Source organism: Solanum verrucosum, unplaced genomic scaffold (genome assembly GCF_900185275.1).
Source record: "Solanum verrucosum unplaced genomic scaffold, falcon-dt-bn FXZP01000234.1, whole genome shotgun sequence".
NCBI classification, from domain to species: Eukaryota; Viridiplantae; Streptophyta; class Magnoliopsida; order Solanales; family Solanaceae; genus Solanum; species Solanum verrucosum.
The window spans coordinates 914,764-929,380 of NW_026020440.1; the positions used below are offsets into that span (position 1 = coordinate 914,764).

A 14,617-nucleotide genomic window follows, 5' to 3' on the forward strand; every position below is an offset into this window, starting at 1 on the left:
ATTTTTCAGAAATCGCATGAATAATTGTATTTTGTTGTTTTCTAATAGCATGAGTGGCTAAACGCCCTTGTTCTGGGGCTGTATCTACGAATGTATTGTTGATTATTACAGGTTTTTTTAATTAATTATTGGTTGTCATTATAATTTACTTCTATATTCTTATTTTTGTATTTTATGTTTGCGCACCATAAGATAAATATATTGTCTAATCTTAAAATCAAGAGAGGAGGGATTAGATAGACAAGAGAATATAGAAAGCTCGGTGCACCCATTAGATTGAGGTGATTAGTGTTCAGGAGTGATGCCTAGACGAACACCTTTCTTGGTTACGAAACATGATGAATTATAAATGCTCGTCAGTTAGTCTATTTATCCCCGCTCAACGATGTAGTTAGATAGCTAACTGGGGTAGGCGACGAGAGGTGTGAACTTGACTCATATAATTAACCTTGTAAACTAGTAACTTGACAACTGAAATTAGTTCTAAGCCAAAAATATGATACATGAAATTCAGTATATGTTGCAGCCTTGGAATTGTCTTTTACTTGCTTGAATCATCATATTAAAGTCGTTCACAATTGGTTACTTTTATTTAGTGCATAATTATTAGTAGTTAACAATTATCACAATCACTTATACAATTACTTTTGCTTTTATTTGTAGAATTAAGTGTTAAATATAAATTGATCATAAGTCCCTTGGGAACAATAACTCGTTTCTTAAAGAATCTATGTTACTTGCGCGACCACGTACACTTGTGTGTATATTGGGGAGCAACAATTGATAAAGATCTTAAATTAAAATTTCAAGAAACTGAAAGATTTTGTTTAATACTTTAGATAACTTCACCTTTCGTTTTTTCAATATTTTTTTGGGTCGGTACATTATGCAGTGCCTTGAGATTTCTAATAGTAAAATAAGTTTTCAATGGTGGTTTACTTGAACTAATTGTCTCTCTGTGTCTCATTTATATTGGGATTTCAAGATTTTCAGGTAAGTAAAAGAAACTCTCCTTCTTTTCTCTCTCTGACAATAAAGTAAGCTTTCTCTCTCTCTGTTTTTCAATAGATATATGTATTGCGTTTTCAAGATTTTCGATGAAGTCAAAGAAACTCTCCCTCTTTCAATTGAGACGTAGGTTCTTTAGGGTTTTATGTTGAAGAATATTAATTCTTGATGTTTGTTGATTGTATATCACAATGTAATTAATATTATTTGGATTCAGTGGTTTCATATGTTCAAGAATTTACAATGTCTTTGTGATTTTTTTTACCAAGATTCTACAATGTCGTTTGTTTAGTGAAAAAAGTTGTCTAATGGATGTTTTGGTCACTACTTTTTAGGCTCTTTATCAGGGTTGTAATTGTTTGTGGAATCTTTAATAGTGAAACACTTGGTAAAGATCAAGATTGCTGAAGATCTTAAATTAAAAATCTAAAGAAAATTAAAGATTTAGTCTAATACCTTAGATTGTATCACTTTTTTTGGGTATTGGTGGGTAGGCGAGGGATGGATGGCAAGAACATTTTGCAGTGCCTTGAGATTTCTAATAATTAAGATGATTATCAAGATTTAGTCAATGATTGACGAAGATCTTAAATTAAAATTCAAGAACTTAAAGATTTTATTTAATGCTTTAGATAACTTCACCTTTCATTTTGTCTATTTTTTTTTAGTCGGTATATTATGCAGTGCCTTGAGATTTCTAATAGTAAAATAAGTTCTCAGGGGTGGTTTACTTGAACTAATGTCTCTCTATGTCTCATTCGTATTGGGATTTCAAGATTTTCAGTTAAGTGAAAGAAACTCTCTTTCTCTTCTCTCTCTAGCATTGAAGAGCTTCTTTTCTCTCTTTTTCAATGGATATTTGTATTGTGATTTCAAGATTTTCAATCAAGTCAAAGAAACTCTCCCTCTTTCGATTGCAACTTAGGTTTTTTAGGGTTTTATGTTGAAGAATTTGAATTTTTGATGTTTCTTGATTGTAATTCACAATGCAATTAGTATTCTTTTGCTTTAGTGGTTTCGTATGTTCAAGAATTTAAAATGTCTTTGTGAATATTTTATCAGGATTCAACAATGTCTTTTGTTTAGTGAAGAAAGTTGTATGATGGATGCTTTGGTCACTACTTTTTAGGCTCTTTTCTAGGGCATTAATTGTTTGTAGAATTTTTAAAAGTGATATACTTGGTTAAGATCAATATTGATGAAGATCTTAAATTAAAAATATAAAGAAAATTAAAGATTTAGTCTAATGCTTTAGATGATTTCACTTTTTTGGGGTGTTGGTGAGTAGGTTGGGGATGGATGACAGGTACATTAAGCAATGCCTTGAGATTTCTAATAATCAAGATGATTATCAAGATTTAGTCAATGATTGATGAAGATCTTAAATTTAAATTTCAAGAAACTTAAAGATTTTGCGTAATGCTTTAGATAACTTCATCTTTCGTTTTGTCAAAATTTTATTGGATTGGTACATTATGCAGTGTCTTGAGGTGTCTAATATATAGTTAATAAGTTCTCATAGGTTGTTTACTTAAAATAATCTCTCTGTGTGTCTCATTGGTATTATGATTTCAAGATTTTCAATTTAGTAAAAGACACTCACCCTCTCTTCCCTCACTGGCATTAACGTAAGCTTCCTCTCTCTCTCTTTCAATGGATATTCTTATTGTGATTTCAAAATTTTCGATGAATTCAAAGAAATTCTCCATCTTTTGATTTCATCTTAGGTTCTTTAGGGTTTTATTTTGGAGAATTTTAACTCTGGAAGTTTCTTGATTGTAGTTCACAATGTAATTGATGTTCTATTTTCTTTAGTGGTTTCATATGTTCAAGAATTTATAGTGTCTTAGTGATTTTTTTATCAAAATTCTACAATGTCTTTTGTTTAGTGAAGAAAGTTGTCTGATGGATGTTTTGATCTCTACTTTGGTAATGGTATGGAGTACTAGAGGGGATTTGCAGAGGCCTCATCAACTCAAATATAACAGTAGCTCTTTGAGGGATTCAGGGATGCACTATTTCACTTCTACTATATTCATTTGTTCGTTCCAAGTGCCTATTGTTCTTGTAAATATGTTTACAAATTCATATATGTAGTTCCTTGACTTCAAATGTGTTACCTTTTAAAGTATTTTTGGAGATCAATAATCTCACTTGCTGAGTTTATCTTTATTTCTTATTCAGATTGTAAATGTACCTGAAGAGCATGAAAACATCCATGTGACAATACTATTCAGGTATATTGTGTCTATTTAATGTCTATTTTATCTGCTTTTTCTTTATAAAAATTGCAGGCTAACAATTTTGTGGGAAAAAACACTTACCACTTGCTATTTGGATGGTAATATCGTTTAGTGCTTTTTAGAATCAATTGGATTAAGTTGGGATGGAAAATAAATCTCTATGAGGAAAGAATGTTTGGCCAAGGAAAATTAGATATCAGACACTGACCTATTCAACAGCAAGAAACAGAACATCTTCAGCTAGACTATACATATGTTGGAAGGGGGAGTTCAAGTGATGATCTCACTCCATATGGACTCATGTCTGAATTTGTGAGGCGGTTTCCAGTTTTAGTGAGTTTATCTTCATTGCATGAGGATTGTCTTGTTCAGGTTTGTCTACTATTTTTACATTTTTGCGATGTACTTTTCTAGTTTCACGTTTTCATGATTTTATCGGCTTTTTTAGAACTCCAACTGTGCTTAGGAGGTTGATAATCAACTTTAAAATAGTCGTATTATGATAAATCCTTGTAGTATTTGTTGAGATGATGTCCTAATGAAAATGACACATTACACCCGACTTTGATTGGATGGGGAACTTTAGGAGTTTGTTCGTTTTTCCTTTAGGTGCTATATTGGACTTTTAACTGACATTAAGTAGGGAAAACTAATAAACTCAATATGTTCTGTTAAAGGTATCCCCTTCCAATATTTGCCTTTTCTAACTTTCTTTGATTTTTTTTTCATGTTGACATCAGTAAAATCATCTTTACCCCTCTAGATGTGGAGCTAAAGGTACTGCTGCCACCTGCCAACAATTACATTATCAAACTTCTTCAAATGAACCTCCATTTTTTGTGGATTCTTTGCATTTATAGTCTAGATCGCAAGTACTCTTGAACTTGTAGCTTAGTATTCAGATATCTAATTTAAGTACCTTAACCTAGTTAAATGCTAAAATCTTACAATAGGTTTATACATTGATAGAGAAGCCAACAAACTTATGAAAATAGAAAGTGTGAGGCTGTGTGTTTGTAAAACATCATTTACACATGTTGTAAAAAAGTCTTTTTGAGGTTAAACTTTCATGCCTTGACAAATTATTTGTTTATGATTTTTGGACTATCAAAACAAGGAAAAAAAATATGTAGGCCGCTTGAAGATAAAAGAGCATATTTAAAGCTTTTCACATTTCATATATATGGTTTCAAAGGCTCGTATTTCATTTTTAAGCAGACTACATGGTTTCTCTTTTGTAATTTGGTTCACTTTTGCACTATCACCAGCATAGTTATTCAATTATAAATTTTTGGTGTTCATGTTTGTTTGAAGGAACTGTGAGTATTTATTGCAAATCGTTTGTTCTGTTCATTTCAATTGCCTATTACTCTTGTAAACATGTTTACAAATTCATATTTGTAGTTTTTTTACTCCAAATGTGTTCTCTTTTGAAGCATTTTTTGGAGATCAATAATCTCACTTGCTGAGTTTATCTTTATTTCTTCTTCAGATTGTAAGTATACCTGACAATAGAGCTCAGAAGCATCCACGTGGCGATACTATCTAAGTATACTAAATCTATAATTTCAGAGACCACCCTTAAAAACTGGAACTCGTCCCCGTATAAAGTACCTTACATCACATGCATAACGCTTGAAAACATAGCAAAAAAAATAAAGAGTACTCCTAGATCTCTACCATAGCATAAAAATTTGACCTCAATAGTTTTGGGTTTCTTTGACAACTTGTGAACGGTTATAGTGAGAACTCCATGTTGAGAAACGGCAGAAATGGAGAGTAACGCTATTTATAGGATACAACCTCAGCATTATTCCATATTAGATCTACAACTTAAAGAAACAAACTTATTATTGTTCCATATTAGATTTAGAAGTCAAGGAAACAAATTCATTATTAATCCATATTAGATTAGGAGAGTATTGTTTGTGTTTAACTAGACTATTTAAGATGGCGATTTCAGTATTATGATATTTGGTATGTTTATTTTAAAATATAGTAATGTCAGAAGATATTGATATTTCTTAATTTTCAAGCTCGTGTACTAATCTCTTCTTATCAGCTAATTCTAATATTGATTCTACTTTTTTCTAAATTACAAGTTTTTTTTAAAATAGAATTCAGTTTTAGAAGGTTAGTCAAACGAGTTCATGTTAATCAAAGAAAAATAACATTTTGGCTCTTCAAATGATAGAAGATTAAGACAGCAAATTCAGAATTTAAAGTTTCATTAATTTTACTTTGTGTATTCTTATCAATTAGTCTTAAAATTACATATTTGGACTTCAGAGACACTTTTAATTAATAACCCTTTTTTGGACTCTGAACCTTAACTTTTAGTTATAAAAAAAACTCTAAGTTCAAGTGAATTCATGCAATTAATCTCTTTTTCTTCTCCTTTCTCCTTCTATATCGAAGTGAATTGTTAATTATTTGTGTCTTCTAAAAACTAGAAAGTATCTCACAAAATAATGATATTATTACTATCAGATCTTACTGACACTGATTCATTGGCTCGAAAAGGAGATATATTCAGATCCTAATGAACTTTCTTTTTCTTTTTCCTTCTATGAAAGTGATTTTTGTATTGTTATGACCAAATATGTTGTAGTTATGATGGTTTACGGTAATGGTTATAAAGGTTTGAAGGTGAAAATAATTGTTTGTATGGGGTGTTTTACTATATATATGTTAAAGTATGTTTGGCGAATATTTAGTATATGTCAGGTGTATAGCATTATATATACACTATTATACACGTGACATACAAGTACATACACCGATATATATCATTTATGCACTAGATAAACTTGTCTAATTCAAGAAATTTTGAGATATTATATGTTTTTTGGTAGAGACATTTTTTCTAATAAAGTCAAGTCAGAAAGGATATCTTCATCTTAACCGAAAAGCATATATTAAAAAAAAACAGAAAGTGCATCCTCAAAATACTGTGTAAATGCAAGATATATTATGCATCAAAGCTTTCAGCATTTCTCGATTACTACATTCTTTCTTATCTTTGAGCGTCTGAATATCCATCAATTTACTCCACAAGTATATACAACTCAAACCATATATTGTGTGTCGTAAATATCCGACCATTAATGTAATAGTCATATCTATCATATATCGACGTCATGCATCTTCATAATCAGTGGCGGAATCAAAATTTTGATTAAAAGGTGTCAAAATATAAATAAGTAAAATCATGTATAGAAATCAAGGAGTGTCAATATGTGATATATATATATATATATATTTACCTAACTACACACTGTAATTTCTGAGTGTTTAAGAAAATGTGGGTCCGCCACAATTCGTAATTCCACCGACGACATCATTTTCTAAATTATGAGTGAGTCCTCAAAGATGTAAAACAAAAGTCCTTTTTATAAGTTGTCAAACAAGTTGCTAATCAAAGAGAAAATATTTTGACTTTTCAAATTATAGAAGATTAAGATAACAACGGATCCAAAATTTAAAGCTTCTTTAATTTATTTTATGTGTTCTTATCACCAAAGTCATTATATTCTTAAAATTACATATTTGGACTTTAAAGATACTTCTAGTTAATAACGCTAATTATTAATTTATTTTTTGGACTTTGAACCCTAATTTTTTTAGTACAAAAAAAAAATTGGGCTCAAGTGAAGTCATGCACTCTAATTTATGTCATGCACCTATTTTGCATCAGCTTGTATGAATGAATATAATTTATGCCAACTCATTAGGTTTAGGGTGAGGTGGGGGTCATCAAAAAGAAAAAAATTAAAATATTTTCATAATTAGTTGTGAATATTCTAACTGAGCAGCATGTTTTAGAATTGAGGTGAAAGTAGATGTAGACTAGGTAGGATAAAATACGTCCTTATCAAAACTGATCTTGTTCGATACATGTCGATGAGGGGGCTCCAAAAAGAGAAGAGACAAATGAGAGATTTTCATATCATATGAGGAAATGTGATTTCTAAGTATCAATTTTAATTTAAAGATATTTTTAATTAATAACCCAATATAATTATATTTTTCAAAATATAGAAATTTAAGAAATGTAGATATTTCTTAATTTCAGGCTCATATCTAATCTTTTCTTATTAGCTATTCCTAATCCTTATCTTACAAGCACTCTAACCGTACACCAATCCCCTATTTACAACCTTTGTTATAAAACTCCGACTGTTGTCATAATAATCGCATTTATCTTATGTTGATTTTATACATCTTTGTAACTTTTTCGATGCTATCGTTCTTTTTTTTTCCTTTATCCTTCTATTGTATCAAAGCAAATTATTAATAAACTTTTTCCTACCAAAGAACTTGAAAGTGCCTCACAAAATAATGACGTTGTGACTATCAGATCTTACTAACGCCAATTCATTTGCTAGAAAAGGAGATACATTCAGATCCTAATGAACTTTTTTTTTCTTCTTTTCTTCTATGAAAATTGATTTTTGTATTGTTATGACCAAGTATATTGTAGTTATGATGGTTTACGGAAATGATTATAATGATTTGAAGGTGAAAATAATTATTTGTATGGTGAATCTCACTATAAGAGTATGTTTGGCAAAATTTTAGTATACAACAAGTGTATAGTATTATATATACAATGCTATACAGATGACATTCAAGTACATACACTGATATACAAGTGTATATATTCATTTATGCACTAGATAAAGCTTGCGTAATTCAAAAAAATCTCGAGATATTATACTTTTTCTTGATAGAGAATTTTTTTTCAATAAAGTCAAGATCTTAAACGATGAATATATATAAAAAAACCTACAATACTTCTCCAAAATCCTGCATAAATATAAGATACTTTATGCATCAATCTCAAAAGCATTTCTAAATTACTATATTTTTTCTTATCTACTGCGTTTAAATATCTATCAATTTACACCGCAAGTATATATATATAACTTAAATCTTCTAGAGGGTTAGTTTAGACATTTCTAGTAGTATATCCTACCCAAAGAGGACTTAATGCTTATATGAGACAAAAGGGAACAGCACATACCAACAACACTTGCTGTCACTATGAATTGAAGCCCAAAAACTAAAGAAGAATTTGCTTTTTTTCAACAAAACCTACCAACCCTAACCCCTAAAATCCCTCTATCTACTCCTATACCTGCCTTCCTGCCAAAGTTCTCTAATCCCAAATGATGTTCAGACATGAAACTCTAGGACCCATTTCAGCTGTATGTTTCTATGTACATTCAATGTATCTCATCACAGATTTCTAGATCTGTATATCTGCTGATCATGGATCAGTCCTTTTTCAAATCTTGAATTCATGGTGTAGATTGAGTTTTGTGGATCTGTAGATGTAGAATTGCAACTTGGGTGTGTTTAATTTCATCATTTGGAGGGACATTTTGGTGGGCTTCTCTTATCTTGTTTGTTTGGTGTATGATTGCTAGGGTTTCTCCATTTTATCCAAGATTGAAGCTTTTTTAATCAAAGATTTGATTTTTATTATCAAAGATTGGATCTTTAGCTTTACAGATGGCTGGTTATCAACAGAGAACTGACTTTATTTATGGGGTTTATCAAGTAACAGGATCTGGGTACTAGGTGCAGGAGGATTTTGGGTTTGGTACAAAATTCCCATAAAAAATTGGTTCTTGAAAAGGTGAATTAGGTTGCATTGGGTGTCACTGTTGAGGAAATTTTTTAAACCAGTGTTGTATAGTTTATTATCTGTTGAAGTATTGGTGTTAACATGTCCTTCAAGAGTATGATTCAGGACATGAAGGATGAGTTTGGGAGCATTTCGCGGAAAGGATTTCGCTCTAGGTCACATAGGGTGGTTCAGGATTGTACGGTGACACTCGATGCTTTGAGGCAAAGTTGTTGGGCTAATATGCCGCCTGAGCTATTGAGAGATGTCCTAATGAGGATTGAGGAGTCCGACTCTGATTGGCGTCCGAGGAAAAATGTGGTTGCGTGTGCTGGTGTTTGTAGGAGTTGGAGAGAAATAATGAAAGAAATTGTCAAAACACCCGAAGTTAGCGGGAAATTGACGTTCCCAATCTCCTTGAAGCAGGTTCGTCTCTTGTTTTATAAACTATTAGTGTTGCAGTGTATGTATGCCTTTGCATTCTTGTTGTTTTGTTTTATGTTAGTTTGACTGAACATAGTTATCTGCATTGGGGATGAACCTTATAGTTGATTTTATATCTACTACTGTTGTTAGAAAAGCATTTGTTTACTTAATAAACAAGCTACGATATCATCTAGACATGATAAGTGTTGCATTTAGAAAGTCTCTATTTTGCCGTAGAAGGCAATATTTAGTAGGGATAATTACCTGACAGAGCAACGTCAACCCTCTAATTACCCCTTTATAGTGATAGTTTTAAAAAAAATACCAAACATAGCTGTACTTTGGATTTTGTAGCAAATCCCTAAAAGTATACCCTAGCTTCCCCCACTCTTCTCTTTTTCCCTTCCATTCCCATTTTCTTCTTTGTTGATGTCCATTGATTTAGACTCCCCCTCCTTCGCTCCTCTTTACTCTTTTTTGTCATTTCCTTTTTTTCAAATGATTTTCAAAGTTGTAGCTAGAATGTTGATGTGTTGTATCTGGAATGTTTATGGGCATGTGCATAGGAGGTGCATTGACGCCCTAGTGAGAAGGTGCGGGAGGTTGGTGGTAGGGGGGACGCAGAAGAATATAGGTAGGTTGAAAAAGTATTGGGCAGAGATGATTAGATAGGATATGACACATCTTCATATTACCGAGTACATGACTCTAGTTAAGAAGGAGTAGAAGCCGTGTTTAGGGTAGAAGGTTAGTAGGGGTTAAATGTTGTCTCTTCATGCGAAGGTTTAGACTTGTTATGGTTTGTTGTGTTACTTGTCGTACCCTTGTAGTTTTTGTCAATGTTGTTTATTGTGTTTCAATTATCACTCTCTTTCGGTTATTATTGTATTTTTCTCGTAAACTTTACATTGTTTTCTTATTAAGGATTATGTTTTCTTCATTGGTTTCTTCTTCTTTTACTTGGATTTGATACATTTGAGCAAATGATCTTTTGGACATAGCCTCTCCACGACTTAGTGGAAAGGTGTGTACACTTACTCTCCTCAGACCCCACTTAGTAGAATTTCATTGAGTATGTTGTTGTTGTAAAGAATACTGAATGAATGCAAGTACAAAAGTTACAACAACAACATACTTACTGAAATTCTACAAAAGGGGTCTACGAAGGGTAGAGGTTGTTTCCAAAAGACTCTTAGCTCAAGTGTAGCAAATTCAAGTACAAAGAAGAAGAAAACAATGTCAAAAACATAACAACTAACAAGGAAAGCGGTGGAAAGCCTACAAGAACAACAAAATAATGGGATAATTGAAACACAAACAACGATAGATATCAAAAGCAAGAACTACAATAATACGACTAGTACAACAACAAATACCAACAAGCCTAAACCCGCGAAAAAACAAGACAACACTCCACTTCTAACCTTTTACCCTAGTACACGCGTCTTCCACACCATCCTATCTAAGGTCATGTCGTCGATAACCTGAAGTTGTATCATGCTCTGTCTAATCACCTCTCCCCAATACTTTTTTGGCCTACCTCTCCTCGTACCTACTATAACCAACCTCTCGCACCTCCTTAGTGGGGCGTCTGCGCATCCCCTCTTCACATGTCCAAACCAGCTCAATCATACTTCCCTCATCAAAGAAAGTTACAAAGAGCAAAACTATACTCTTCTTTTTAGAAGGGGTGGTTACTCCAGTTGAAATGTCAAAGCAAATAGCTATTTTGAGCAACCATAACTTAGTTTGAACTTTGAACCATATAGCAAACCTCATAAATCCTCAGTAGTCAGTACACGTGTAGATCTTTATTCACAACAAGAGATGGGAGATAACTTAGTTTGAACCATATAGCAAACCTCAGTAGTTTGTACGGCGTACACCTGTAGATCTATTAAATCCTTATTTACAGCAAGAGATGGGAGATCTTTTGACCTTTATTACATTCCCATTTAAGTTTAACATTCATGCTCCCATTAGATTACTCTGTAGCACATTCAAGGTATTTTTATGGTATGCTTCATTCATGATAAATGTTTGTAACATGTTATATGACCATAAACAACTATAGACCTGCAACCTACTGCATTCTTATACACTTGAGTGAAGACTCTGCTGAAGTAGTGTGGAAGACATTCTCAACTTAAGGTAGGGTTGTTATTTATTTTGTGCGAGAGTAACTCCAACTGGAACTTTAGCGGCATTTGGAAAGGTCCCGTGTTCTACAACATTTAACTTTGGTAAATAACAACTATTGACTGATTATGCATTCAATGCACTCGAAAGGGGGGAGGGTAGGAGGGAGGTAGAGAACAAACAGACGGAACAATTATTGCAACAGCCATGAAGAGAGATGATTATAGCTTATGAATACAATATGCTCAGTATATGCTTTATATATACCAAGGACTGAAAAATTCTGTCAACCTACAAGAAACCTTTTGGAATGATATTTTGCTAAGACTGCTAGCAACTATGTCTGTTGGAATTACTACTGAATGGTTGTACTTTCTCAAGCTTTATCGACTTATCATCTAAGCTATATTTTACTTGTATTTGTTGCTCATACCACTTTGAGCTGATGGAACAAAACCAGTTGCTGCACACGATTAATTTATGTTTTTATATATTGTTCTCTAACATTTACATTCCTGTGTACCTATTTCCCTTTTCCCAGTTAAAGTATGCAAACTAGAACAATCTTTATCTGCTTGCAAATCATAGTGAATGATCACTTTCTCCTCTTCCTGCAGCCTGGTCCAAGAGACAAACTTGTTCAATGTTTCATCAGAAGGAACCGCAGCTCACAGACATATCACCTCTTCCTTAATTTAAATGAAGGTGAATAAGCATTTAGTTCATTTTCACTTCTTTCTTTCTAGGTGTATTAAGCACCCTTGTATGTTTTCCTTTTCAGTGTATCTTTTGGTACAATCAGATCATCGGAGGCTTCCTTTGCTATACCTGCACCTATATAGGATTTCTTTGCTTATATTATTCAGGCTAAATGATATTGCACTGACCTTCACTACTTGGCTTTTCATACAGTTGCTAACGATGATGGTAAGTTCCTTCTTGCTGCTCGGAAGTGTAAAAGGCCAACATACACAGATTACATCATTTCTTTAAATGCTGAAGATGTTTCCAAGGGTAGCAGCACCTACATTGGGAAGCTGAGGTTTGTCGCGCTAGTACGTCATTTGTTACTTTACAGTCATCTTGCTGACTGCTTTCTCCTTGCTGAACTTTGTAACAGATCCAACTTCTTGGGGACCAAGTTCACTGTCTACGATGCACAACCATCTAATGCAGGAGCTAAAGTCAGTAAATGTCGCTCTACTAGGTTTGTTGGGATGAAACAAGTCTCTCCAAGAATACCCACTGGCAACTATCCTGTAGCTCACATCTCATATGAGTTGAATGTCCTGGGGGCTAGGTAAGAGATAGTTCCTTTTGTGTGCTTTTATCTACAGGAATGTCCAATAAAGGAAATACTCCCTGCATGTCTAACTGGCTGGCATCGTTCATTCTTCAGTTGTCCATAAAATCCAATTCGCTCTTCTAAAAAGAACATAAAAGTCAGTGTCAGTTCATACCAAAAAGTAAATGTCAAGATTAATTTAATAAGTTTTTGGTGTCATAAGAATATTACACTTTTAGAGGTTGAAAACAGAATGGTTACTTTTCTTCCTGATTGAAGAAAGGGTGGTTGTCTACCTGTCTTTCACTTGCCAATTGAAATAAATTGTTTTTTTGTGTCAGGGGGCCCAGGAGGATGCTGTGTATCATGGACGCAATTCCGGCTTCTTCTATTGAACCTGGGGGCTTAGCCCCTACGCAAACAGAATTTGTTCCGGTGAATGTAGATTCCTTCCCCTCCCTCCACTTTTTTAGATCAAAATCAACTCGCGTGGATAATTTCTCATCCGGGCCTTTACCAAGTCCAAAAGATGAAGTTCTAACTTTGAAGAACAAAGCTCCTAGGTGGCACGAGCAACTCCAATGCTGGTGTCTTAACTTCAATGGCCGGGTGACAGTCGCTTCTGTAAAAAACTTTCAGCTAGTTGCTTCTCTCGGGGATGGAGCTGGACAGGAAAATGAGAATGTTATTCTCCAATTTGGGAAAGTGGGAGAGGATTTGTTCACCATGGACTATCAGTATCCTATCTCTGCATTTCAGGCATTCGCTATCTGCCTCAGTAGCTTTGACACCAAAATTGCTTGCGAATGATGAGATAACAGGTGCTTCTTCTGTAACCTTCTTCTCGAAAAAACCATCATTTGATGTTATGTGCTCACTTTGATATGATTCTAGTGGAACAATAAATGTCCTTTATACCTTAATTGATGTGTACCATTTGGTAATTAATTAACTGATAAAACGACTGTCCAAGACTTATTGTGTTGTCTGTAATGTATATACAATCTCTCATTTCTGTAATGATCGGTAGACTGAATCGTGCAGGTTCTGCAAGAAGTACTGAGGTGTTCGGATTGGGAGATTGCACTAACCCTATTTACGTTGGTTACTGAACTAACGCTCAGTTAAATTGCAGTAGGTATGTTTGTTGTTGAGGATTAATCACCCGTTCTTCATGCTCTTGGACCTTTCGTTTCTTGGATTTTTGTAAATAGACAAGGATGTTTTCACAGTTTGGTTCATCCAACTTAACTATTTCTGTTAGCACAATGTTGAACTGTAATACATATTGCACCTATCTCCTGTGTGAGATGTACTTTCATTTCTGAATTTTTGTGTTCTTTCTCATATAGTTCAGAACTGTATTATCTCATTTTGTTTTTATAACCAAGGAATTTTTGAATGAAACGCGAACTCCACGTAGAGATAAAAGACCAATGTTAGCCAAACAGGCTAGACGTTTTGGCCATCTTCTCCTTTAGAGTGGGTTTGAGTTTACTGTAGTTTGGGAATCGATTGGTGATCTCCTTGTATGAATTTGGTTAAATCTTCTCTCATTAGCTAGTTATTGGAATTGAGTTAAGCTCAAATATCATATCTTTACATAGTTAGGTACGTGTAACGTCCTTGTCTGGGATCCCATATTATATTGCCATGCTTGACATGTCGAGTTTGCAGTTGGGCGTGCAATGGGGTTTTAGAGTGGTTTATAGTCCCACATTTATTGGGAACAGACGGATGGTCTTCTTTATGAACTTGGGACAAACCTTTTCTAATGAATTAGCTTTTTTTTTATTAAGTTAGGTCCAAGTATCATATCTTTTACCGTATAAGTTCCCTTCTATATTAAACTGGCGCAAAGGCGGCTTATAAGACGCTATAGCC

General features: G+C 33.5%; 1 protein-coding gene across 2 annotated transcripts; it reads left to right on the plus strand.

Moving 5' to 3' along the window:
* The first annotated feature begins 8,333 nt into the window (after positions 1-8,333).
* On the plus strand, positions 8,334-14,138 carry LOC125808178 (tubby-like F-box protein 3). 2 transcript variants are annotated; one of them, XM_049487903.1, is made up of 6 exons: positions 8,334-9,309; positions 12,066-12,153; positions 12,361-12,490; positions 12,569-12,748; positions 13,075-13,554; positions 13,764-14,138. In XM_049487903.1, exons 1-5 carry the CDS (start codon positions 8,986-8,988, stop codon positions 13,541-13,543), a joined length of 1,191 nt encoding a protein of 396 aa, XP_049343860.1. In that variant the 5' UTR covers positions 8,334-8,985; the 3' UTR covers positions 13,544-13,554; positions 13,764-14,138. The 2 variants fall into 2 exon arrangements, with proteins under 2 accessions (XP_049343860.1, XP_049343859.1); XM_049487902.1 differs by having other exon boundaries at positions 13,778-14,138.
* Positions 14,139-14,617: the final 479 nt, after the last annotated feature.